We start from the raw sequence: 27,349 nt of genomic DNA on the forward strand, positions 1-27,349 counted from the left end.
GTTTATGTTTGGGATACGGGACGGTATCCCGGGAGATCCCCCAGTACTGGATATTTACTTTGGGACTACGGAATGATATTCCAGGAGATCCCCCTGCACATTTGCGATTGGGACTACGGGACGGTATCTTGCGAGATCCTCTGTACATTTATGTTTGGGACTACAAGACGGTATCAAGGGAGATCCCCTGTGGTTATCTCTGTGTACTGAATTGATGTTTTTCTGTGATTTCATTTTCATTGACTATTAGCATTTATCTTTACTGCGATTTTTCATACTGTTTTATCTTATTATATAATTAAACCAGTAGGGCCCTGACCTAATCTCGTCACTACTCGACCGAGGTTAGGCATGGCACTTACTGGGTACTGCTGTGGTGTACTCATGCCCTTTCCTGCACATGTTTTTCGTGTGCAGATCCAGGTAACTCTTCCCAGTCATTATTCCAGTGAGGCGAGGCGATCTTAGTGACTTCGAGGTATATCTGCCGCGTCCGCAGACCTAGAAGTCCCTCTCTATTCTTCCTTAAGTTAAAGACTTCCTGTATTTTCTTCATTGATAGTTTTCTGGAGTTTAGAAGGACTATTTACTTCTGTAGCTTGTGACTCATGATATTCTGGATTTTGGGAGTATTTATGTTCAGTTTGAGAGTGTTTATTGTATATGCCGAGCGGCATCTAAACTTCTTAATTAAATTTACCTGTTAAATTGTTAGTTTTCATGTTTTCGTTTCATTTACGCAAAATGTTAGGCTTACCTAGTCGTAGAGACTATGTGCCGTCACGACAGTTCACGGAGGGAGAACTTGGGTTGTGACAAGTTGGTATCAGAGCTCTAGGTTTATAGGAGTCATGAGTCACAAGCCGATTTATTAGAGTCTCGCGGATTAGTACGGAGACGTCTGTACTTATCTTCGAAAGGCTATGGAACTGTTAGGAAAATCCCACTTCATTTGATTCCTTGTCGTGCGAGATTATTGAATTCGAAATATTAAACTTATATCTTGTATTCTCTCACAGATGGTGAGGACACGTGCTACCGGAGATGACCATGCACCCGCGCCCTCTACTAGAGCTGCCAGAGGCTGGGGCCGGGGTAGAGGCCGAGGACGCGCACGTGGTGCAGCCCGAGCACCCGCGCGAGATGCTACAGAGGAGACACCAGCAGCTTCAGCCGGAGCCTATGCGCCTGATACGCCTACTACCACTACTCCAGCTCTCTAGGAGACCCTTGCACAGTTCATGAGCATGTACAGCACTTTAGCTCAGGCAGGGTTGATTCCCCTTGCTGCAACCACATCTCAGGCCGGGGAAGGAGCACAGACTCCCGCCGCCCACACTCCAGAGCAGCGGGTTCAGGTTGATCAGATCCCAGAGGTTATACTGGTACCGCCTGTAGCCCCAACTTAGCCGGAGGTAGGGCAGCAGTTTCAGAGGAGGAGCAACGGAGGCTTAAGAGGTACAAGAAGTACGACCCTCCTACATTCATTGGTCTACCATCATAGGATGCTCAGGGATTTCTGGAGGAGTGTCACCGTGTCCTCCACATTATGGGTATAGCAGAGTCAAGTGGGGTTTCTTTCACTGCCTTCCAACTCCGAGGGGCAGCCTATTAGTGATGGCGTACTTTTGAGTTGGACAGTCCGGCTGAGGCATCTTCCCTTACATGGACACAGTTCTCGGATATGTTTTTGAGGGAGTATGTCCCTCAGAACCTCAGGGACACATGGCGCACGGAGTTTGAGCATTTGCGCCAGGGTACTATGACTGTTTCGGAGTATGCTGTCCATTTCAGTGACTTGGCTAGACATGCACCGGCCTTGGTTTCTACAGTTCGAGAGAGAGTTTGCCAGTTTATTGAGGGGCTCATTCCCAACATCAGGTCTAGCATTGCCCGGGAGTTAGAGATGGATATTGCCTATCAACAGGTGGTGAGTATTGCTAGGAGAGTAGAGGGCATGCTTGCTCGGGATAGGGAGGAGAGAGAGGCCAAGAGGTCTTGAGAGTCGGGCCATTATTCTGGTGCCCGTGCCCCAGCTGCAGTTCGTCATGGTAGGGGTTATATGAGTTTCCCCGTTCATTTAGCTCTTCCTGCAGCCAGTGGTATTCCAGCTCCTCCTAGACCTCAGGAGCCTTATTATGCACCTCCAGTATCTAGTGCACCTCCTGCACGGGGTGCTTTTAGTGGTCAGTCCAGTAGACCTGGCCCGAGCTAGTCATAGCCGCCACACCCTCCCAGAGCTTGTTTTGAGTGTGGCGACACACGCCATATGGTGAGGGATTGCCCTAGACTTAGGATGGGTGCACCTCCACAGACTTCTCAGCCACATCGTGCTCCACAGGGTTCCCAGGCCATGATCACAGCACCAGTTGCCCCCCACTTGCTCAGCCAGCTAGAGGTGGAGGTCAGGGAGGTAGGGGTCGCCCTAGAGGGGGAGGCCAGGCCAGATACTATGCCCTTCCCGCCCGTACAGAGGCTGTTGCTTCCGATTTTATCATTACAGGTATTGTTCCGGTCTGTCATAGAGATGCCTCGGTTCTATTCGATCTAGGCTCCACTTATTCCTATGTGTCCTCTTATTTTGCCCCGCATTTGGGCGTATCTCAGGATTCTTTGAGTTCCCCTGTTTATGTTTCTACTCCTGTGGGAGATTCTCTTGTTGTGGACCGCATTTATCGGTCGTGTTTGATTTCTCTTAGTGGTTTTGAGACCAGAGCCAATTTATTATTGCTCAGCATGGAAGATTTTGATGTTATTTTGGGCATGGACTGGTTGTCGCCCCATTATGCTATTCTTGATTGTCACGCCAAGATCGTGACGCTGGCTATGCCAAGTTTAACGCGATTAGAGTGGAGGGGTACTTTAGATTACACTCCTAGTAGAGTTATTTCATTTCTTAAAGCTCAGCGAATGGTTGAGAAGGGGTGTGATGCGTATCTAGCTTATGTGAGAGATGTCAGTATTGATACCCCTACAGTTGATTCAGTCCCACTAGTGCGGGACTTCCCTTATGTGTTTCCAACTGATCTTCCTAGCATGTGCTCGACAGAGATATTGATTTTGGCATTGATTTGTTACTGGGCACTCAGCCCATCTCTATTCCTCCTTATCGTATGGCTCCTCCTGAGTTGAAGGAGTTAAAGGAACAGTTACAGGAATTGCTTGATATGGGCTTTAACCGGCCCAGTGTGTCACCTTGGGGTGCTCCTGTCTTGTTTGTGAAGAAAAAGGATGGTTCTATGCGTATGTGCATTGATTATTGCCAGTTGAACAAAGTTACAGTGAAGAATCGGTATCCTTTGCCTCGTATTGATGACCTGTTTTATCAGTTATAGGGTGCCCGAGTGTTTTCCAAGATTGATTTGCGTTCAGGTTATCATCAGTTGAAGATTTGGGAGCCAGATATCCCGAAGACTGCGTTCAGGACTCGGTATGGTCATTACGAGTTCCTTGTTATGTCTTTTGGGCTGACCAATGCCCCAACAACATTTATGCATTTTATGCACAGTGTATTCCGGCCATATCTTGACTCGTTCGTCATTGTCTTTATTGATGACATTCTGGTGTACTCCCAAAGTCGGGAAGATCATGAGCAGCACCTGAGGACAGTACTTCAGGCAGTGAGAGAAAAGAAATTATATGCGAAGTTCTCAAAATGTGAGTTCTGGTTGGATTTCGTGGCATTCTTGGGTCACGTAGTATCGAGTGAAGGGATCAAGGTGGATCCGAAGAAAGTGGAAGCAGTGCAGAGTTGGCCCAGACCATCCTCAGCTACAGAGATCCGTAGTTTTCTTGGTTTGGCGAGTTATTACCGTCGATTTGTTGAGGGATTCTCATCTATTACAACACCTATGACTAGGCTGACCCAGAAGGGTGCCCCGTTCAGGTGGGCGGAAGAGTGTGAGGAGAGCTTTCAGAAGCTCAAGACAACTTTGACTACAGCACCAGTATCGATATTTCCTACGAGTTCGGGGTCTTATGCAGTCTATTGCGATGCGTCGTAAGTTGGCCTCGGTGCGGTGTTGATGCAGGACCGTAGGATGATTGCCTACGCGTCCAGACAGTTGAAGGTGCATGAAAAGAACTATCCTGTCCACGATCTTGAGTTAGCTGCTATTGTTCATGCCTTGAAGATTTGGAGGCACTATTTGTACGGAGTCCCTTGTGAGATCTACACCGATCACCGGAGTTTGCAGCAACTGTTCAAGCAGAAGGATCTTAATTTGCATCAAAGGAGGTGGTTAGAGCTGCTTAAGGATTATGATATCACCATTTTGTACCACCGGGGGAAGGCCAATGTGGTGGCCGATGCTTCGAGTTGTCGGGCGTAGAGTTTGGGGAGTTTGGCTTATCTACCAGCAGCAGAGAGACCCATGGCAATGGATGTTCAGGCCTTAGCAAGCCAGTTTGTGAGATTGGATATTTCGGAGCCTAGTCGGGTCCTAGCTTGTGTGGTTTCTCGGTCTTCCTTGTTTGATCGTATCAGAGAGCGCGTATGATGATCCTCATTTTCTTGTCCTCAAGGACAAGGTTTGCGTGATGATGCCATAGATGTGACCATTGGTGATGACGGGGTATTGAGGATGCAGGGCCGGATATGTGTGCCCAATGTTGATGGGCTTCGGGAGTTGATTCTAGAGGAGGTCCACAGTTCGTAGTATTCCATCCATCCGAGTGTCGCAAGATGTACCAGGATTTGAGGCAGCACTATTGGTGGAGGAGGATAAAGAAAGATATAGCTGGGTTTGTAGCTCGGTGCCTCAATTGTCAGTAGGTGAAATATGAGCATCAAAGACCGGGTGGCTTGCTTCAACAGATAGAGATTCTGGAGTGGAAGTGAGAGCGGATCACCATGGATTTTGTAGTTGTACTCCCACGAACTTTGAGGAAGTTCGATACTATTTGGGTGATTGTGGATCTGTTTGACCAAGTCCGCGCACTTCATTCCTGTGTGTACTACCTATTCTTTAGAGCGGTTGGCTGAGATTTATATCTGAGAGATTGTTCACCTGCATGCTATTCCAGTTTCCATCATTTTAGATAGAGGTACTCAGTTTACATCACGATTCTGGAGAGGCGTACAACATGAGTTGGATACTCGGGTGAAGTTGAGCACAACATTTCACCCCCAGACGGACGGACAGTACGAGCGCACTATTCAGATTCTTGAGGATATACTTCATGCATGTGTGATGGAGTTTGGAGGTTCTTGGGATCAGTTCTTGCCACTTGCGGAGTTTGCCTACAACAACAACAGTTATCAGTCCAACATTCAGATGGCACTATATGAGGCTCTGTATGGTAGGCGGTGTAGGTTCCCGGTGGGTTGGTCGAGCGAGGCGAGGCTAGATTATTGGGCACAGACTTGGTTCAGGATGCTTTGGAGAAGGTTAAGGTGATTCTGGATAGACTTCGCACAACCCAGTCCAGACAGAAGAGTAATGCGGACCGGAAGGTTTACGATATTTCATTTATGGTGGGAGAGCGGGTCTTGCTTCGGGTTTCGCCTATGAAGGGCGTTATGAGATTTAGAAAGAGGGGCAAGTTGAGCCCAAGGTTTATTGGTCCCTTTGAGGTGTTATGGCGTGTTGGGGAGGTTGCTTATGAGCTTGCCTTACCTCCCAGCTTGGCAGGAGTTCATCTGGTATTTCATGTTTCGATGCTCCGGAGATATCACGGCGATCCGTCTCACGTGTTGGATTTCAGTTCAGTCCAGTTTGACAAGGATCTATCTTATGTTGAGGAGCCAGTGGCTATATTGGACAGGCAGGTTTGAAAGCTGAGGTCAAAGAGCATTGCGTCAGTAAAAGTTCAGTGGCGGGGTCAGACGGTCGAGGAGGCGACTTGGGAGACCGAGAAGGATATGCGCAGCCGTTTTCCTCATCTTTTCACCACTTCAGGTATGTCTCTATGCTCGTTCGAGGAAGAATGAATGTTTTAAGAGGGGAAGGATGTAATGACTCGGCCGATCGTTTTGAGAATTAACGCCCCGATCCCCTATTAACTACTTCCCGCGTGTCTTCTTCTGCTATTGTGATTTGCCGGGATGATTCATTTTGAGTTTCGGAGTCTTTTGGGACACTTAGTCCCTAAATGAGAGCATAAGTCTTAGAATTCGGACCGTAGTCGGAATAGTGTGAAGACGGCTCCGGAATGGAATTGCATCAATTCCGTTAGCTCCGTTGGGTGATTTCGCGCATAGGGGGTGTCCGAATTGTGTTTTTGAGGTCTGTACCTCATTTAGGCTTGAAATGGCGAAAGTTAAATATTTGGAGTTTCGGGCCGATAGCGGAATTTTCGATATCGAGGTCGAAATCCGATTCCGAAAGTTGGAGTAGGTCCGTAGTGTTGAATATGACTTGTGTGCAAAATTTGGGGTCAATCGGACGTGGTTTGATCGGTTTTGGCATCGGTTGTAGAATTTTAAAACTTCAAGTTCATTAAGTTTGGATTGGAGGGTGATTCGTGGTTTTAGCGTTTGTTTGATGTGATTTGAGGGCTTGACTAAGTTCGTATGATGTTTTAGGATTGATTGGTATTTTTGGTTGAGGTCCCGGGGGCCTCGGGTGAGTTTCGGATACTTAACGTATGTGTTTGGGACTTATGCCTTTGCTGAAGTTTGTTGCATCTATTGTTTTCACACCTGCGGATTTGGGACCGCAGGTGCGGAGCCGCAGAAACGGCTAGGGAGCCGCAGAAGCGGATATGGACCTTGGCAGCTGGGATCGCAGGTGCGGCTGGGGGACCGCAAAAGCGGGCTCGCAGATGCGGCCTAGTGCCCGCAAATGCAGCCCCAGCCCAGTTAAGTGGATTTTGCACCTGCGATGATTCTTCCGCAGGTGCGGGACCGCAGATGCGGTCCTAGGAGCGCAGAAGCGGAAATCGCTGGGCAAAAAAGAGAGAAATCGAGGGTTTGAGTTCATAACTCCAAATTTTGATTGAGAGCTCGATAGAAGGCAAAATTTGGAGAGATTTTCGGAGGAAGTTTATGGGTAATGATTCCTAACTCCTTTTGACTATATCCCATTAATAAGCTTAATTTCATCATTTAATTTAGGATTTAGGGTGAAAAATTGGGGAAAATTGAGAAAGGTTCTTAGGCCAAATTTTGGGATTTTGATCGAGATTTGGTATCGGATTTGAGTAAATTTGGTATGGTTAGACTCGTGAGTGAACCGGTATTCATAATTTGGGATTTTTACCTGATTCCGAGACGTGGGCCCGCGGAGGATTTTTGGGCGTTTTCTTATTTTCTTGCCTTAGCTTTGAATTCATTAGCTAAATTAGTTTCTTGTAGCTATATTTACGTCATGTAATTGATTTGATTAGATTTGGGCCACTCGGAGTTGGATACTCGTGGCAAGAGCGTGATTTCGGATTGATTTGAGCTTGGTTCGAGGTAAGTGGCTTGCCTAACCTTGTGTGGGGGAACTCCCCTTAGGATTTGGTACTGTTTGATATATGAATACCGTGTACGCGAGGTGACGAGTGCGTACACGGGCTATTTGTGGAAAACCCCCATTTTCATTAAGTAAATATCTATGTTTTCTTTTAATTGAGCAATACTAGTATATGTAGCCATCCTGTTTAGCTAGGAAAGCATGCTTACGTGCCTTAACCGTCTTAACTGCTTTAACTGCCTACCTGGACTCTGTGTAGCATGTTTAGAGTAAGAATTACCTGTCTTCCCTTGATACGAACTTAATTAGAACTGTAGATTTTTCCTTGTTGAAACTGTTGTTATATTGAATGAGTTGTGTATTTACTTTGGAACTACGGAAAGGTATTTCGGAGATTCCCCTGCATGTTTATGTTTGGGACTACGGGACGGTATATCGGAAGATACCCCTGTACTGTATATTGATTTTGGGACTACGGAACAGTATTTCGGAAGTTCCCGCTGCACATTTACGATTGGGACTACGGGAAGGTATCCCGGGAGATCCTCTGTACATTTACGTTTGGACTACGGGATGGTATCCTGGGAGATCCCCTGTGGTATCTCTGTGTATTGAATTGATGTTTTTCTTTGATTTCATTTTCATTGACTGTTAGCATTTATCTTTACTGCGATATTTCATACTGTTTTATCTTATTATATATATAAACCAGTATGGCCCTGACCTGATCTCGTCACTACTCGACTGAGGTTAGGCTTGGGACTTACTAGGTACCGTTGTGGTGTACTCATGCCCTTTCCTGCACATGTTTTTCGTATGCAGATCCAGGTACCTCTTCCAAGTCATATTTCCAGTGAGGCGAGGCGATCTTAGAGACTTAGAGGTATATCTGCCGCGTCCGGAGACCTAGAAGTCCCTCTTTATTCTTCCTTAAGTTAAAGACTTCCTGTATTTTCTTCGTTGATAGTTTTCTAGAGCTTAGAAGCACTATTTACTTCTGTAGCTTGTGACTCATGATATTTCGGGTTTTGGGAGTATTTATGTTCAGTTCGAGAGTGTTTATTGTATATGCCGAGCGGCATCTAAACTTCTTAATTAATTTACCAGTTAAATTGTTAGTTTTCATGTTTTCATTTTATTTCCGCAAAATGTTAGGCTTACCTAGTCGTAGAGACTAGGTGCCGTCACGACAGTTCACGGAGGGAGAACTTGGGTCATGACACAAACGGGCCAAATGGGCCACGTGCCCGGGGCGGTCTCGGTCTCTAAATAAACGGTTCAAATGGTCCTGGGCTAAACGTGCTTTTTGTAAGAACTAGTCCGGGTACGGACCCACTAACTCATGGTCCCGGGCTAAACGGGCCGTGCCCGCAGTCGAAACGGGCTAAATGGGCCCAACGGCTATGCGGTAACTTTTTTAATTAAATACAACTTAGAGACAAATATATGTTAAAAAGCATCTAAGGAATTGCCTTGTAATTTTATTATAGAATTGCAACCTAATTTTTTTATTCAAATTTAAAGACAAAAATGTTGTAAAAAAAATATTCAAAGTAATGCCTTGTAATTTTATTATAGCAATAAAAAATATGGCAACATCTTTTTTAGTCTTCCTCTCCCCTATGGAATGAGCACAACAAGGTGCTACTACCACCATTGAGAAGAAAAAGGAACTAATCAAGAAGTGCCAAAAATACAAGTTACATACTAATTTTTGTTCATACAAGTTACATGCTATCTCTTATAAACTTCATAAATCCTTCAAGGTTCGGAGGAAGTTCCGTTGGTGGTGGCGGAAAAGTAGCTTTTCATCGCCGCATCTATGATCACCGATTTGAAGTCTTGCTTGATGGAAAGCGCTCTCCGATGCCACTGCTGAAGCTTGAATAGTTAAAATTCTCGGGCCATTTTTGAAAGAACCGAAAAGTATTTTTCTTTGTCATTCCACCATTGCAAAATATCAAAGGTGCTGTCAGGTTTCACTTTCTCAAGTTGCTGCGACAAATAAACTTCAAGCTCATTTAGTTGTGAATGAAATATCCAGTTAAGAGCCATTTCAACCTTTTCATTTTGAATATTTAAATTCTCATACCATCACCCACAATTAAATGGTAAATATGACAAATACATCTAACATGAAAAATATTACTAAATGCAGGATTTAGAATAGTGATAAGCAAGTCTATAGCATTTGTGTTATTAGAAGCATTATCTATTGAAATCGACATTATTTTATCACTAATGCAAAAATATCTGCAAATATTCGTAGATGTGCTAGTAATAAATTTTCCTATGTGCCATGAAGCAATTATTCTATAATCAATTATGCGCTTGTGCATTATTCAATCTTCATCAATCCAATATCATGTAACAGTAAGGTAATCACAGTCGTTGTTACTTCTACCAATATCATTCGTAATAACAACACAATAATTTATACGAGTAAATAAGTAGTGGAAATATTGTTCATATTTATGCTTATATTTATAAATATGCTCTTTATGGTTGTGCGAGAAAAACCTTTGTAAATAGGAATATACATTTTTCTAATGTAATGCACAAACGCAGGGTCAGAAGGAAAACTATAAGGTAAGCACATAACAGTTATCAATTTTTTCAATTCTTCCCGATCTTTTCTTGGATCATAATATAAAATACCACCGATACCTGTGTTAATTTCCGGTTAAAATTGATTTGAACCGGTAATAGGGTCAGTCTGACTAGGACTAGGTGCACTTTTCTCCTCGGCCAGAGCTTTCTTACGAAGATATTTGACGTTATCATTAGGGTGTTTAGCTATGTGTCTAGCCAAAGATCCCGTCCCCGAACGCATTGGTGCATATTTAAAAGCTAACTCTAGACCACAAGTTTTACACACAGCCTTAATTTTTTCAACTAGTTGAGTAAAAAATGACCAAACAGGAGATGTTTCCGTCCGTTTGGCAGGTTATCAAGAAAAAGTAGGGGCAGTAACTGTTGATACCCAATTTTTCCCTCATATATTTTAAAATGTGCATACACACTTTCAAAATATTGTACATGCATTTACAAACATGCAGAAGTGTTTTTACAATTTTTTCTATAACTTTTAAAGGCCCTAAATCAATTTATTTCTGCATTTTTAATTATATAAATATTAAATAATTATCCCTCATATTACTTTACAATGATTTAGTCATCTAAATTCATCATTCATGCTCATATGAGTGTTCAAATATTTTAATTATATTTTTACAATTACATTTGTATTTTTAAGACTATAAGTGCATATTTTGCAATAATAGCCCATACACATGCATAACTACATTATCTATACAAAAAATAATTTTTTATATTTTTATAATGTTAAGTAATTATTTTAAATCACATTCATGCATAAAAATAATTTTTATCATTTAATTAGCTATTTTTACAAATTATTAATTGGGTATTTAACAAATAGCCCTTTATTAAGTTTAAATTTAGACCTCCCCCCCCCCAAGTCCAATTCCAATTCAAACCCCAGCCCACTTAAACCTAACCCAAACCTTAGCCCAATTAAATCCTGCTCGACCCAAATCTCCTCTAATCATGGCCGTTGATCTCTGAGATCAACGGTCCACATTCCCCATTTCCATTTTTAATCCAAACGACCCCCTAACCCTAGTCATTTGTCTACATCCGCCGCCCTCGAATCCCTCTTCTTCTCCGCTCTCTCTGAAACCACCTAAAGCCTAGATGCGTTGTCACCCCTAAACCTCCCAAACCCCTTCAATCCCTAACTAAATATGAGGTCATTTGGTGTTTTGCTACCCTATCTAACCTATTACTTCTGCTGGTTGTTCAATTCGTGTTGTTTTTTGAGGGAACTTCGAAGAGGTTTGACTTAGAGTCGACCTAGGCTTTTCGTTTCCTTATGAACATTGCCTTGTGTTCATCAATGTTTGTGAGTATCGTTGGTTTTGTGGCTGTGGTTAGATTTTTTCTTTACCCCGCCCTTTTCTCAAAACCTTCATCTTTTCAACGTGAATCTTTTCAGATTTTTGTAGATCTGGAGTGATTTTGAGTTTATCCAGTAGTTTCCGTTTAAAATCTCTTGTTCTCTTTATTGTTAATCGATTTTAGTATCCCTCTAGATTAGGGTTTTGCTTCCTTGTTATTTGCTGTTCAAATCTCTTTGGATCAGAAAAGATTTTGAATTCCTATATCATTTTTACTTTAAAGATCTTCTGTTTTCCTTGTTGTTAATCGATCCAAATGTTCTCTAAGAACTAGGGTTTCACTTCGTCTGTTTCTGCAAAACTTTTCTAAAAAATTCCTATGTGTTTGATTATCTTTTTCCACTGATTCTTTCATGACTGAGTTCCAGTTTTTAGTTTGATTGATTATTTCATTACTCGCCTCAATATTTTCCCGTTATTCTTGAGTAATTGATTGATTACCTAAACTGTTTAGGGTTTGAAATTTGCTTTGTATATTGAGGTGATTACTTCCTGTAATTTTGTCTACTTTCCTTGTTTTGGGACTCCTAATTGGTACTACTTGCCTTTAATTGTTCCTATTAAGCTTAATTTATGGGCTGACTGCCTTACCAACCCCTAAATTGGTCTCTATTTACTTGTGTTACCTTATTTGTGACTAATTCCCCTGTTACTTGCCGGATTTTTGGTGTTATGACTCTAATTGGCTATCAGACTTACCACTTACCTTATTTAGACCTCAAATCCGAGTTATTTTTGGATATAATCCCATGATTTTTGCCTAATTGATTGACTGATTGTTTTCTTTGCCTTATTTGCAAACCTTTAAACTGCTTTACCTTATTTACTTTACTCTACACAATGCTATATAAGCCTCACTCTTTTTCTTTAACACACACGCACACATCCATAGAGAAATACAAAAGTTCTTGCTCTTATCCTCCATCACAGTATTCCTACTCTTTGTTTGTTGCACTGTCTAGCTGGCTGAAAGCCAAGGCTAGACCCTTGAATCATGTTTGCTTTACTTTCCTCTTGCTATCTCTTAATTGGTATGTCTCCACTTCTGCTATCATTCTACCTCTATGTGATTAAATCTGTGTGTTTCCTGTAATCAGCATGTCTACTTTTATCTCATTAGATCCATGTGCTTTATGTTATTGTTCCTAATCAGCATGTTTGCTGCTATTCAATTAAACCTATATGTTTCCTTGTAATCAGCATGTCTACTTTTGTTTAACCTTTTTATTTCCTTGTAATCAACCTGTCTACTTCTGTTTATTTAAAACCTATGTGTTTCCTTGTAATCAGCATGTCTACTTCTGTTTAACCTATGCGTTTCTGCTTTCAGCATGTCTACATGTTTGCTTATATGTACATTAGACCTATGTCTATTTATTTCTCGACTGGCATGTTCTTTCTATCCTGTTTTGAATAATCACCCCTAACAGGCTTCTGATTTATGATTTCCATGCTCCCAACCTCTGCTACCCTTCATATATGACTGTCTGATTGGTAATCTGACCCCAGCATGCCATTTCCCTATTTAAAACCTGTCTTTATACCCACCTAGTAACAACCAGTAAACCAAGTCAAATCTGGGCAATGTGAAACCTTGTTTGAAATGTGATCTTGTTTCTCTATACTGTTTGATTGCTGGGACCTTTGTTTGAATTCCAAGGGTTGAATGACTCTGTTTGCTCCTACTGACCCCAGAAAATCCAAAACTATTTACTTAAAACTATCTCCTATTTTCAGCTCCTACTCTTAGAACATCCAAGGTCTTGCCCCTTCAGTGTGAGCATTGCCTAGGAGTCCATGAGACTCCTCTGAACTTTGACACACTGGGGCTGGCTCTCCAAAACGTGCTCACAAAGTGTTTCTTTAAAAGTTTTCTGGTTTGAGCATTGCCTGGGGGTCCCTGAGGCCCTTGGGAACTTTGACACACCAGGATACTATTGGGTGCACTATGAGAATATTGGCATGTTCATACTTGGTTGAAGGCCTGGTTTTTCCAGGTTTACATTTTGTGCCTATCCAGGCTCCCTATAGTTTAGCAGTCTCATTTCTATAATCTTTGGTCTGTAATAACAATTCTTGTAAAACAGATATTGGGGATATTTGTAAAATGGGAGGGACTTTTATATATGTCTTGTCGGGAAATCAGGTAGAAATCATGCTCTTAGGACTATTATGATTATCTAGCTGCACTAGAAACCACGCCTATAGGTTATTGCGTGCATTTGAAAACATGCTTATAGGTTCATCATGTTATTTGCTCTAAATTTCTATTTATGCATGTTCACATCCGCGCTAGAAATCATGTCCCTAGGTTGTTGTTAATTCAGCCTTAACAATCATGTTCATAAATTCTCCTATGTGCATTAGAAACCATGTTCTAGGACTTTTATTGCACTCACCTTGATATCATACCTGCAGTCAAATCATATAAAATCAGTTTCTTCAGTAGCAATCATGCCTATAGGAAACACGTATAAAAGCAATCCGAACACCTTGATATCATACTTATATATAAAATTAGTTCCGCAACGTTTGTGATAATTTTCAACACCTAGACAGCATGCCTCTAGGACCTAATGAACCAAACTGCCTGCGTAAAATCGTTTACTGGTTTATTGCGGTTCTGATTATCGATTAGATATCATGTTTATAGGACATCTCTGATCCACGCCTAGGCAAGCCTGTAGGACGACTAAAATCTTGAAATTATAAAACTGTGCTTTGTTTAACTGTTTTTAAACTACCTAGGTTTAGCTAGTCCTAAAATCAGTAGGCAACTGATTAAGTACCTTCTGCCTCGCTTTAATAAAAACAATGCATATGTTCTGCTTTGTGCTCACCTAGATATCCTTCTATGGGACTTTTAAAGTGTCTGGAATATTGTTGTTTGAGACGTGCAATTGCCTGCTTATTTGTGGAGGTAAAATGTGAGCCTTTAACTGTTCCTTTATCTGACAGTCCTATTTGTTTTGCTTGTCGCTTAGATTTTCTCCTTTTAAGCACTATAGGAGAGTCTAGATCCACCTTAACTAGAAGTCCTAAATACCTCCGGGACCATAAGTAAGGGACGGGTAATGCACGCATAGAGTACGTTTAATTAGAATCGCTTATATCACCATTAAGGGCAGGGTAATTGGGTAATAAATGATATGATGACCTGTGCGCTAATGCTATGTGTAGCACCCCAACTTGGGGACGATTACCAAGCATTGCACAGAAGTGATCCGATAGGCTAAAAAACCTAGCACCCCCTTTACCCCTTGTTTTAAACGTAATATCTATTTGTCTAAATTTCTTTGTTTGCTTATAAGACTAATTCACCTAATTCGAGTTTGGCCAGGACCCACCGTTGTTGACCTCGAGGGGTGCCTAACACCTTCCCCTCAAGGTTATTTCGAGCCCTTACCCAATCTCTTGTAATGCAAATCAGTTTATGAGTTATTTGCTTTAGGTGTCCTAACACACCTTAAATCCTTTAGGTGGCGACTCTTCAAATCCATACCCACTTCCCAAAAGGAAATGAGTTGTTCCCAAAAATGTCGAAACTCGGACTCCGCGAGGAAAAAGGAGGCGCGACAGCATGGCGACTCTGCTGGGGATAATTAGGCTCTTACCATAGCAAACTTGTTTTTGTGAATTAGTCTTGAACATGCTTTATCCTGTTAATACATGTGCACCCTTTCCCCTCCCCTTATTTGAATTAATTGCCTGTTTTTTAAGCATTTATGATTTCCTTTACTACAGAAACTGACTTGTCTCTTTGTTTTCTTTCTTAATTGTCTTTCAATTATTAAATGTCGCATTTATCATTTTCAAATGCGCAAATACATGATAACGTGCTATTTATTGTTGCATAAATCATGCTCAACATCATATTCCACTCGTGCATAATCAATCCAATGGCAACACTTGATGAGTGTTTGCGCCCTTCCTATATATCACCCTTTAAATCCGAAAAGGCGTATTTTCGGTAAAACTAGTTGATCAGCGGTGCAGTCGACAGTTCCGTGCCTTTCCCCCTCAAGTTGTCCGTTTGAGGGTACCGGTCTAGACCTCTCTAGAAACCTTACTCTGATTAATTGTACATGCATCATGGTCAAACCTAGCCGGGTTAATATGTTGTCCACATAATAACCCTTTAAGACAAGCCTCGTCCAAAATTCCATCGGGTTTTCCATAATCCCAACGGACGCAACCACGATTGTGTGCATTAGTTTTGGAGAAATAAGTGCCAATATGCTAATCATTGTTGTATAAATAGTCGAATCTGGAGGGGGAAAGGGCCTAACCATATTTGTTTTGCAGAAAATGAGGCACGAAGTCCCCAGGTTCGGCATGGTCCGTAACATACCACCATTGGTCGGATGGAATTGGAGGGAAAAATGAGGAAGAAAGTCACTGATTGCCAGAACACCGAAGGAAGTGAAGGAGAACATTTAGCAAGGGTATACCTACTGCTGAACCTGCGCGAACTGGGGAATTTGATCGACAAGAACATCCAGCCTGGAGAAGGTCCTTCTGGGACCAAGTAGATTAGGTTTACTTGCTTTTTCAAATGTAATAAGGCCAATGCCATTAGTGACTTATATTATTTAGTGTCGTTTTAGATTCATCTATTTGTACATTAATGAAATGAGGCAATCATTGGCACTGAAATTCTCCAAATCTATCTGTCTCTAGGCCTACCTCGGGCACAACGAGGCTCCCAAATTAGGACGCGAATTTACATTCTCTCAATATATGTTTAAATACTGCAAGCATTTTTTTAGAATCTTTACTAATTTGTTTACCTTTTGTTTTTCTTTATTTTTTATTATTATTCCCATCCCCTAAGGTTGGTTCGCACATACTGGCATCATCAGCATATCACACTAGGAGAAGGGAGCTGTTCTCAGGAATTGGACTGCCACACCATCCCGGGCCCGCCGAGTCCCTAGGTAGCTTGGCATTTAGCCTAATTTATTTCTATTGCCATGCTAGGCATTTTAGATGTTTTCAGTAATTTTATTTTAAAGACGCATTTTAGTTTCAAAATAATTGCTCGATTCATCGAGCCGTACTTGTTTTGGATATTTTCAAAATTTAATCAATGCATTGCTATTTATTATTCATTATTATCTTTCACATTTTTCTTTCAACAGTGTTATTATTACTTTTCCTGATGAACCGATGACCATGACATGTAATGAGGCAACGCAACATAAGGATAGTGACTCAGAAGAAGAGGATGAAATACCTGAGGAAGTTGTCAGAGAGGTTGAGGACTTTGAGAACAAACCTAAGTCCAACCTGGACGAAACCGAAGCAATCAATTTGGGAGATTCCGAAACCGTCAGAGAAACTCGCATAAGCATTCACGTATCACTGTTAGAGAAGGAAGAATATACTCGTTTCCTGAAAGAGTATGAGGACATTTTTGAATGGTCATATGACGACATGACCGGTCTGAGCATATCCATAGTGGATCACAAGTTGCCTACCAATCCAATATGTCCGCCAGTGAAGCAGAAACTCAGAAAGTTCAAGCCAGATATGAGCCTGAAGATCAAGGAGGAAGTCACTAAGCAGATCAAAGCCAAAGTCCTTAGGGTAGTTGAGTACCCAACCTGGCTGGCCAACATTGTACCAGTTCCGAAGAAAGATGGGAAGTCAGGGTGTGTGTCGACTATTGGGATTTAAATAGAGCAAGTCCCAAGGACGACTTTCCACTGCCAAACATACATATCCTGATTGACAATTGCGCCAAGCATGAACTCCAATCCTTTGTAGATTGCTTCGCGGGTTATCACCAGATCTGGATGGACGAAGAAGACGAGGTAGCCCGATTGGAATCTTGTACACTTTCCTTATCTTTCTTTTATTGATCCAGCCTATACCTATTTCCTCTTGCTTCGCGCGGCCGGGCCTCTACCTCAAACAGCTTTCATCACACCGTGGGGAGAATACTGCTACAAGATGATGCCATTCGGTCTAAAGAATGCTGGGGCTACTTACATGAGAGCCATGACAACCATCTTCCATGATATGATGCACAAGGAAATAGAGGTGTATATTGACGATGTCATCATCAAATCCAAGAGGGCCGCGGATCACATAGCGGATTTGAGAAAATTCTTTGACAGGCTAAGAAGGTACAATATGAAATTGAACCTCGCAAAATGTGCATTCGGGGTTCCCGCAGGAAAGCTGCTGGGATTCATTGTCAGCCGCCGAGGAATCGAGTTGGACCCATCCAAAGTTAAGGCTATTCAAGAGTTACCACCACCAAAGAGCAAGAAGGACGTGATGAGCTTCCTATGACGCCTCAACTACATCAGTCGCTTCATAGCATAGTCCACAGTTATATGTGAACCCATCTTCAAAATGTTGAGGAAAGACGCTGAGATGAGTTGGACCGAAGATTGTCAGAAGGCTTTTGACAAAATCAAGGAATACATGTCCACACCACCAGTCCTAGTCCCGGCAGAACCTGGGAGACCATTGCTACTCTATCTGTCCGTATTAGATGGAGCTTTCGAATGTGTTTTGGGACAACTTGACGAGACAGGAAGAAAGGAGCAAGCCATATACTACTTGAGTAAGAAGTTCACACCTTACGAAGCACGATACTCTCTGCTGGAACGCACTTGCTGTGCTTTGACCTGGAACGCTCAGAAATTGAGGCATTACTTCTGTGCCTATACCACATACCTCATATCAAGGATGGACCCTCTGAAGTACATCTTTCAGAAGCCCATGCCAACCGGGAAGCTAGCCAAGTGGAAGATACTGTTAAGCGAGTTCGATATCGTCTATGTAACTCAGAAGGCGGTCAAAGGGCAAGCATTGGCAGACCATCTTGCTGAAAATCCTGTGGAAGGAGAATACGAACCCTTGAAAACGTATTTTCTTGATGAAGAAGTATCCTTTGTAGGAGAGGACATTACTGAAGCTTACGACGGTTGGAGAATTTTCTTCGATGGAGCTGCAAACTTCAAATGAGTGGGCATTGGAGCAGTGTTGGTATCAGAAATAGGTCAACATTACCCTGTATCTGCAAAGCTTAGGTTTCCATGCACCAACAACATGGCAGAATACGAAGCTTGCATCATGGGGCTCAATCTAGCAATCGATATGAATATACAAGAGCTGCTGGTAATTGGTGATTCGGATCTTCTGGTACACCAAGTTCAAGGAGAATGGGCTACGAAGAACACCAAGATACTGCCATACTTGTATCATGTGCAGGAGTTAATGAAGAGATTCACAAAGATAGAATTCAAACATGTGCCTAGAATTCAAAATGNATAAATATTCAATAATTATCCCTCATATTACTTTACAATGATTTAGTCATCTAAATTCAGCATTTATACTCATATGAGTGTTCAAATATTTTAATTATATTTTTTACAATTATATTTGCATTTTTAAGAATATAAGTGCATATTTTGCAATAATAGCCCATACACATGCATAACTACATTATCCATACAAAAAATGATTTTTTTAATATTTTTATAATGTTAAGTAATTATTTAAATCACCTTCATGCATAAAAATTATTTTTATCATTTAATTGGCTATATATACAAATTATTAATTGGGTATTTAACAAATAGCCCTTTATTAAGTTTAAATTCGGACCCCCCCCCCACCCCAAGTCCAATTCCAATTCAAACCCCAGCCCACTTAAACCTAACCCAAACCTTAGCCCAATTAAATCCTGCCCGGCCCAAATCTCCTCTAATCGTGGTCGTTGATCTCTGAGATGAACGGTCCACATTCCCCCTTTCCATTTTTAATCCAAACGACCCCCTACCGCCCTTGAATCCCTCTTCTTCTCCGTTCTCTCTTAAACCACCCAAACCCTAGATGCGCTCTCACCCCTAAACCTCTCAAACCCCTTCGATCCCTGACCAAATATGAGGTCATTTGGTGTTTTGCTACCCTATCTAACCTATTACTTCTGCTGGTTGTTCGATTCTTGTTGTTTTCTAAGGGAACTTCGAAGAGGTTCGACTCAGAGTCGACCTAGGCTTTTCGTTTCCTTATGAACACCGCCTTGTGTTCATCAACGTTTGTGAGTATCGTTGGTTTTGTGGCTGTGGTTTTCCTTTACCCCGCCCTTTTCTCAAAACCTTCATCTTTTCAACGTGAATCTTTTCAGATCTTTGTAGATCTGGAGTGATTTTGAGTTTATCCAGTAGTTTTCGTTTAAAATCTCTTGTTCTCTTTATTGTTAATCAATTTTAGTATCCCTCTAGATTAGGTTTTTGCTTCCTTGTTATTTGCTGTGCAAATCTCTTTGGATCAGAAAAGATTTCGAATTCCTATAGCATTTTTTCTTTAAAGATCTTCTGTTTTCCTTGCTGTTAATCGATCCTAATGTTCTCTAAGAACTAGGGTTTCACTTTGTCTGTTTCTGTGAAACTTTTCTAAAAAATTCCTATGTATTTGATTATCTTTTTCCACTGATTCTTTCATGACTGAGTTCCAGTTTTTAGTTTGATTGATTATTTCATTACTCACCTCAATATTTGCCCGTTATTCATGAGTAATTGATTGATTACCTAAACTGTTTAGGGTTTGAAATTTGCTTTGTTTACTGAGGTGATTACTTCCTGTAATTTTGTCTACTTTCCTTATTTTGGGACTCCTAATTGGTACTACTTGCCTTAATTGTTCCTATTAAGCTTAATTTATGGGCTGACTGCCTTACCAACCCCTAAATTGGTCTTTATTTACTTGTGTTACCTTATTTGTGACTAATTGCCCTGTTACTTGCCGGATTTTTGGTGTTCTGACTCTAATTGGCTATCAGACTTACCACTTACCTTATTTAGACCTCAATTTCGAGTTATTTTTGGATATAATCCCATGATTTTTGCCTAATTGATTGACTGATTATTTTCTTTGCCTTATTTGCAAACCTTTAAACTGCTTTATCTTATTTACTTTACTCTACTCAATTCTATATAAGCCTCACTCTTTTTCTTTAACACACACGCGCACATCCATAGAGAAATACAAAAGTTTTTGCTCTTATCCTCCATCACATTCTTCCTACTCTTTGTTTGTTGCACTATCTAGCCAGCTGAAAGCCAAGGCTAGACCCTTGGATCATGTTTGCTTTACTTTCCTCTTGCTATCTCTTAATTGGTATGTCTCCACTTCTGCTATCATTCTACCTCTATGTGATTAAATCTGTGTGTTTCCTTAATCAGCATGTCTACTTTTATCTCATTAGATCCATGTGCTTTATGTTATTGTTCCTAATCAGCATGTTTACTGCTATTCAATTAAGCCTATGTTTTTCCTTATAACCGGCATGTCTACTTTTGTTTAACCTATGTGTTTCCTTGTAATCAGCCTGTCTACTTCTGTTTAATTAAAACCTATGTGTTTCCTTGTAATTAGCATGTCTACTTCTGTTTAACCTATGTGTTTCCTGCTTTCAGCATGTCTACATGTTTGCTTATATGTACATTAGACCTATGTCTACTTATTTCTCGACTGGCATGTTGTTTCTGTCTTGTTGTGAATAATCACCCCTAACAGGCTTCTGATTAATGATTTCCATGCTCTCAACCCCTGCTACCCTTCATATATGACTGTCTGATTGGTAATCTGACCCCAGCATGCCATTTCCCTGTTTAAAACCTGTCTTTATACCCACCTAGTAACAACCAGTAAACCAAGTCAAATCTGGGCAATGTGAAACCTTGTTTGAAATAGTTGTGATCCTGTTTCTCTATACTGTTTGATTGCTGGGACCTTTGTTTGAATTCCAAGGGTTGAATGACTCTGTTTGCTCCTACTGACCCCAGAAAACCCAAAACTATTTTCTTAAAACTATCTCCTGTTTTCAGCTCCTACTCTTAGAATATCTAAGGTCTTGCCCCTTTAGTGTGAGCATTGCCTAGGAGTCCATGAGACTCCTCTGAACTTTGACACACTGGGGCTGGCTCTCCAAAACTTGCTCACAAAGTGTTTCTTTAAAAGTTTTCTGGTTTGAGCATTGCCCGGGGTCCCTGAGGCCCTTGGGAACTTTGACACACCAGGATAGTATTGGGTGCACTATTATTGGCATGTTCATACTTGGTTGAAGGCCTGGTTTTTTCAGGTTTACTTTTTGGGCCTATCCAGGCTCCATATAGTTTAGCAGTCTCATTTCTATAATCTTTGGTCTGTAATAACAATTCTTGTAAAACAGATATTGGGGATATTAGTAAAATGGGAGGGACTTTTATATATGTTTTGTCGGGAAATCAGGTAGAAATCATGCTCTTAGGACTATTATGATTATCTACCTGCACTAGAAACCACGCCTATAGGTTATTGCGTGCATTAGAAAACATGCTTATAGGTTCATCATGTTATTTGCTCTAAATTTCTATTTATGCATGGTCACATCCGCGCTAGAAATCCTGTCCCTAGGTTGTTGTTAATTCAGCCTTAACAATCATGTTCATAAATTCTCCTATGTGCATTAGAAACCATGTTCTAGGACTTTTATTGCACTCACCTTGAAATCATACCTGCAGTCAAATCGTATAAAATCAGTTTCTTCAGTAGCAATCATGCCTATAGGAAACACGTATAAAAGCAATCCCAACACCTTGTTATCAGACTTATATATAATATTAGTTTCGTAACGTTTGTGATTATTTTCAACACCTAGACAGCATACCTCTAGGACCTAATGAACCAAACTGCCTGCTTAAAATCGTTTATTGGTTTATTGCGGTTCTGATTAACGATTAGATATCATGTTTATAGGACATCTCTGATCCACGCCTAGGCAAGCCTATAGGACGACTAAGATCTTGAAATTATAAAATTGTGCTTTGTTTAATTGTTTGTGAACTGCCCAGGTTTACCAAGTCCTAAAATTAGTAGGCAACTGATTAAGTACCTTCTGCCTCGCTTTAATAAAAACACTGCATATTTTCTGTTGTGTGCTCACCTAGATATCCTGCTATGGGACTTTTAAAGTGTCTGGAATACTGTTGTTTGAGATGTGCAATTGCCTGCTTATTTGTGGAGGTAAAATGTGAGTCTTTAACTGTTCCTTTATCTGACAGTCCTATTTGTTTTGCTTGTCGCTTAGATTTTCTCCTTTTAAGCACTATAGGAGAGTCTAGATCCACCTTATCTAGAAGTCCTAAGCACCTCCAAGACCATAAGTAAGGGACGGGTAATGCACGCACAGAGTACGTTTAACTAGAATCGCTTATATCACCATTAAGGGGAGGGTAATCGTGTAGTAATGGATATGATGACCTTTGCGCTAATGCTATGTGTAGCACCCCAATTTGGGGACGATTACCAAGCATTGCAGAAGTGATCTTATAGGCTAAAAAACCTAGGACCCTTTTTACCCCTTGTTTTAAACGTAATATCTAACTGTCTAAATTGCTTTGTTTGCTTATAAGACTAATTCACCTAATTTGAGTTTGGCCGGGACCCACCGTTGTGGACCTCGAGGGGTGCCTAACACCTTTCCCTCAAGGTTATTTCGAGCCCTTACCCAATCTCTGGTAATGCAAATCGGTTTATGAGTTATTTGCTTTAGGTGCCCTAACGCACCTTAAATCCGTTAGGTGGCGACTCTTCAAATCCATACCCAATTCCCAAAAGGAAATGAGTTGTTCCCAAAAATATCGAAATCCGGACTCCGCGAGAAAAAAGAGGACGCGACAGTAACGCGAGTATCAATTGGGTCATCATTAGTATTAGCAGCGTTATCACTAGCTGGGTCAACAACATGAGCATGACTAGTGGTTGTATCATCGTCCGATTGAGTTTCATCAAAATTAATTTTCTCATCATCATTTTCATTAATAGTATGATAATTTTTGTGTAGAGAGCATTCATTAGTTCATGGTCCAAAAATCACCAAGTGCAATATTATGGCAAAATTCAGTGTCGATAAATTGTAATAAACTATTATCGGTATCAAGAATAGCAAGTGTAGGATGGCTACAGAGTTTGGATTGAGGAGCCCGGGGCAGAGGAGGAGGAACGGTACCACTAGATTCGCTAGTCTTAGATTTTACCTTATTCTTACTTTTATCAAAAATATTTCTTAAGGAAGACATCTTAATTAATCAAGTAATAGAAACTAAATAAAACAAACAAAAGTTTAATATTAAGACCTAAGAATTGGAACGAGTTTACTGAATTGACGAACAACTTGTTGAAAATTTATTATTTTTGAAGACTTTAATTCACCAGCTTCACAATTTTTTCACAAATTCTAACAACCTCAATATTTTTTGATTATTTTTTTTTTGAATAAAGTAAGCAATAGTAGCAACCTCATAATTTTTTGACTATTTTTTTTATAAAGCAAACAATTGTAGCAAGTATTGAAGAAAATTAGAGAGAGATTTGATATATTGATATTGATTTTGTAAGAAAAATGAAAGAATGAGGGGTATTTATAGTAAAAAATAAGAAAAAAGTGTAATTATAAAAAGTTTTGGAGTTAAAAATTAGTTGGGAGGAGGGTGGGGGGGGGGGGGGGGTAGTGTTAAATGGCTATTTATTGAAGAGCCAATGGCTAATTTTTTTTAAAGTCAGTGGCTCTTATTTTTTATTTTTTTTTAAAAAAAAGCCAACGGCTATCTTTTTTTAAAAAAAAAATTGCTGGGCCCTTTTGGCCTGCCAAGGGACTGGTCCGGTCCCTTAGCGGGCCAAACAGTCCCAACGGCAAAAACCTGGCCACGAGACCGGCACGAGCCCATCAATTGCGGGCCAAACAATCCCAGCCCGTTTAGCCCGCTGTCCCGAGCCGCTCTCGGTACTGGCCCCGCCCAGTTACCAGAGCTGGCTTAGATTGAAATGTCCATTAAGTGCAAATAAGTGAATCTTTAGATAATTTTATGCTAGAGCTTTTATAAAGACTCTGGTGGCTCGTTGTGTATGATAAGGTGCTCCATAAGCATCAAAAGATGAGCGATATTATCATAATACATGTGAAAAGTCGATAGCATACTCGATGACCGGAGGATTTATCTACTTACTACTTACATTTGAGCCTTTTTGCCGATCTTGTATTTATAATACATTGAACACTTGTCTAATTTTTAATCTTGGAAGTTGAGTTTTTCTTTATTAAAGCAAATCTACTGGCATGTCTATGGACAATATCTGAAACTTGAATTTCTCATATTATCGCTTTTAAGATTGGTAATGCATTGATGTATATTCGTTGCAAAATGCACACTAATTGCATGCCTTAACGTTCTTCCCTTCTTGCCAATGTGGCTTTCAGCCAAATAGCCAATAAACAAGGATAATAATATTTGATTTATTTTGATATTTCAAATTGTTTATGCGTAATCCTATTGTCTATCAGTTCTCAAGAGAACAAGGTAGAAACAAAAGAGAAAAGAAATCCTCTTATTTTAATTTCCTGATTTATAGACGCTTATATCCGGAAAAAATTTGCTCCTACCCAATGTTTACATTAATCTAATAAAGACGTAATATCGGTCTTTACATACATATAGTTGACAGATATTCTCAACTTAATTCATTAATTAATGGTTACTTTATAAAACATGAGAATTACTCCTCATGATCAAGAAATGATAGATGCTTTTTTACATAGTCAACATACTTGGGTGGTTTCTGTTGTATCTGTTATTTCAAGGTAACAACTAATAAAAAATTGCAAGGCAATGTTGCTTCCAAAGTTATTACAAACTTGGCATCATCTTTTGATAGAGACCAATATCCATTCCATGGTAAGCAATTGGAGCATACATCCAGAGTTCGTCCGAGCTCAATAACTACAGCGAGAAAAGAAATATTTATTAAATTATGTTATTTTCCTTCCGATATTCAATCAATCAAATTTATGAAAAGAAAAAACACATAAAAATGTGAGGGCTTTGTTATTTACCTTAATTTGAAGCTGCAAAAACTTCACATAAGTAACTGCTTCTTCAAGCATTGTGCTAATGTCAACCTGATTTATATAGCAAATAGAAAACTACTCAATAAGAGGATTCTTGAATTTCTTCATTTCTTTAGATGAATTAAAATTACTTATAATTTTTGAAAATAATAGTATTTAGATGAAAAATAGTATTTGGAATTTAAAATTATGTTTGGACATGCATTTCAGTTGAAAATTACAATTTTGCGAGCGGGGAAGAAAGTTTTTTTGAAAAATTTGGAAAGGTGGTTTGAAAAACTCATTTTCGAAAAATCTCCAAAACTTTGCAAAATTTCGTGGACACATATGTTTTAGAAAGAAAAAAAAAATCTATGGACAAACGGGTAAGTATTATAATAAAAAGCATTATTACCTTAGTGCCATTGGGAACAAGGTTCTGCAAGATTCTCAATCTTTCATTGATCTTTTCTCTTCTTCTCTGGAATTTTTGCAAATAAAAATCTTAGTTTATTAACATTATAAATCGTGGGTTCGAGTTAGGGCGGAGGGTAAGTGTGAAAACGCTATAAATCCTTCTAAATTGGGAGGGAATTTAAAATTAAAAAAAAATGTGAATGAAATGAAGCTGGTGTTAATTATTACCCTAGCATAAAGGCTTTGTGGATCTGTAGCAGCTCCTCTACTGGCTCTTGATTTCCCTTTAGATTTTGAAGATATTGCACCTCCATTACAATCATCCTCAGAACTGCAGCAACTTGAGCTTTGTCCATTTTGAATAGCTGCATTATTAGTTTCTTCATCTTCTCCTTCTTCATTGTTAATTTCAGTTATCTTCTGATTCTTTTTCCCTTTTGGCTGTGTCTTTTTCTTATTTTTCTGCGCCTGCAATGAGTAAATGACATAACCCCATTAGAAATTCATGTATAAGAATATTAATCGATCAATTTATTAAATTTCTTAATTAAACTCACATCTTGTGCTGACCCTCGCGATTTCTTCTTCGGATTCTCAGGTAATTCCTCCTTGAATTTTTGTTCCTTTGAACTTGATTGAAGTGCAATTTTGTCAAACTTCCTCTTCAGTTGAATTTCCTTGCCTAAAACAGGGGAAATTCCAACATTGTCCAATTGGTCACGTACCATCTCTTCTTTACATAAGGATGAGTCCATGTCATTAGTATCATCAGGAAAATTAAGAGACAAATTTTCAAGATTATTTTTGTTGTCCATAACAAAGAAATCAATGGACTGATCATCAGTTTGATTGTTAATTGCTAGGAGCTGATTATTAACATCATGATCAATGTCGTGGCTCGGATTGTTAGTGAAAAAAATGCCATCACTTCCACAGCTAGTAATGCTACTTTCTTGAGAAAAATACTGAAAGTTATTGTTAGCTTCATGTTGATCATCACCTAATTGTGGAGGACCATTCTCATAGCTCGAGCCAGCATTTTCGCGAGCATTAATCGCGAACAAGCTGCCTTGATCGCCATGCAATTGAAGCATGAAATCTGCAGTTTCAGTACTTGAGAATAATTTGGTTAATGACTCCCATTCTTCATCAAAAAAAGCTCCCATTTGCTCCATTTTTTCGGTTAAGTGTATATAGGTTTCTAAATTTGGAGGACTAAGAAAAATAGAGGTGGCTTTACTAAATAGTATTGTCAACTGATATAGTGACAAAATAAGGTTTTGAGGATGATCTCACACTTGGAATGAGCGAAAAGTTGGGGACATTTATACGAGAAAAGGTTACAAAGGAATTGAAAGAATGTTTAGTTGAAGATTTACTTGATTTTTTTAAATTGAATTCCATAATTCCAAATGATTAATTTACAAAGGTTTTTTTTTCCAATGTGGGGCCAACCAACAGGCAAAGTACAACTAAGAAGAGGGGCCAAGTTCATGCAATAATGAAATAAAATATGTTAGCCTTTCAATTGGATTAATGCAATCTTGGACTTAGCTTATTATGTCATTAATGAGTCACCGAAGGCTAACTGTCTTAATCTAATCATTGGGTCATGACAATTAACCACACTGATTAATGAAAAGTGAAGAGTAATTAAGATGTTA

General features: G+C 40.0%; 1 protein-coding gene across 1 annotated transcript; it reads right to left on the reverse strand.

The window, feature by feature from the left end:
* Nucleotides 24,877-26,998, reverse strand: LOC109232736 (transcription factor bHLH84). Its single transcript, XM_019398476.1, has 5 exons — nucleotides 26,243-26,998; nucleotides 25,914-26,153; nucleotides 25,684-25,749; nucleotides 25,275-25,340; nucleotides 24,877-25,161 (listed from the first exon to the last, which is right to left on the reverse strand). Exons 1-5 carry the CDS (start codon nucleotides 26,858-26,860, stop codon nucleotides 25,069-25,071), a joined length of 1,083 nt encoding a protein of 360 aa, XP_019254021.1. The 5' UTR covers nucleotides 26,861-26,998; the 3' UTR covers nucleotides 24,877-25,068.

The sequence above is a fragment of the Nicotiana attenuata genome, chromosome 9, assembly GCF_001879085.1.
Source record: "Nicotiana attenuata strain UT chromosome 9, NIATTr2, whole genome shotgun sequence".
In the NCBI taxonomy this organism is placed as follows: Eukaryota; Viridiplantae; Streptophyta; class Magnoliopsida; order Solanales; family Solanaceae; genus Nicotiana; species Nicotiana attenuata.

Excerpts from the sequence above, each read along its gene's own strand:
- LOC109232736 (XM_019398476.1), bottom strand. The coding sequence starts at position 26,860 with ATGGAGCAAATGGGAGCTTTTTTTGATGAAGAATGGGAGTCATTAACC. Across the intron at positions 26,154-26,242 it reads CGCGAGGGTCAGCACAAGAT|GCGCAGAAAAATAAGAAAAA; the intron begins GTGAGTTTAATT and ends TACTCATTGCAG. Across the intron at positions 25,341-25,683 it reads TTGTTCCCAATGGCACTAAG|GTTGACATTAGCACAATGCT; the intron begins GTAATAATGCTT and ends TATATAAATCAG.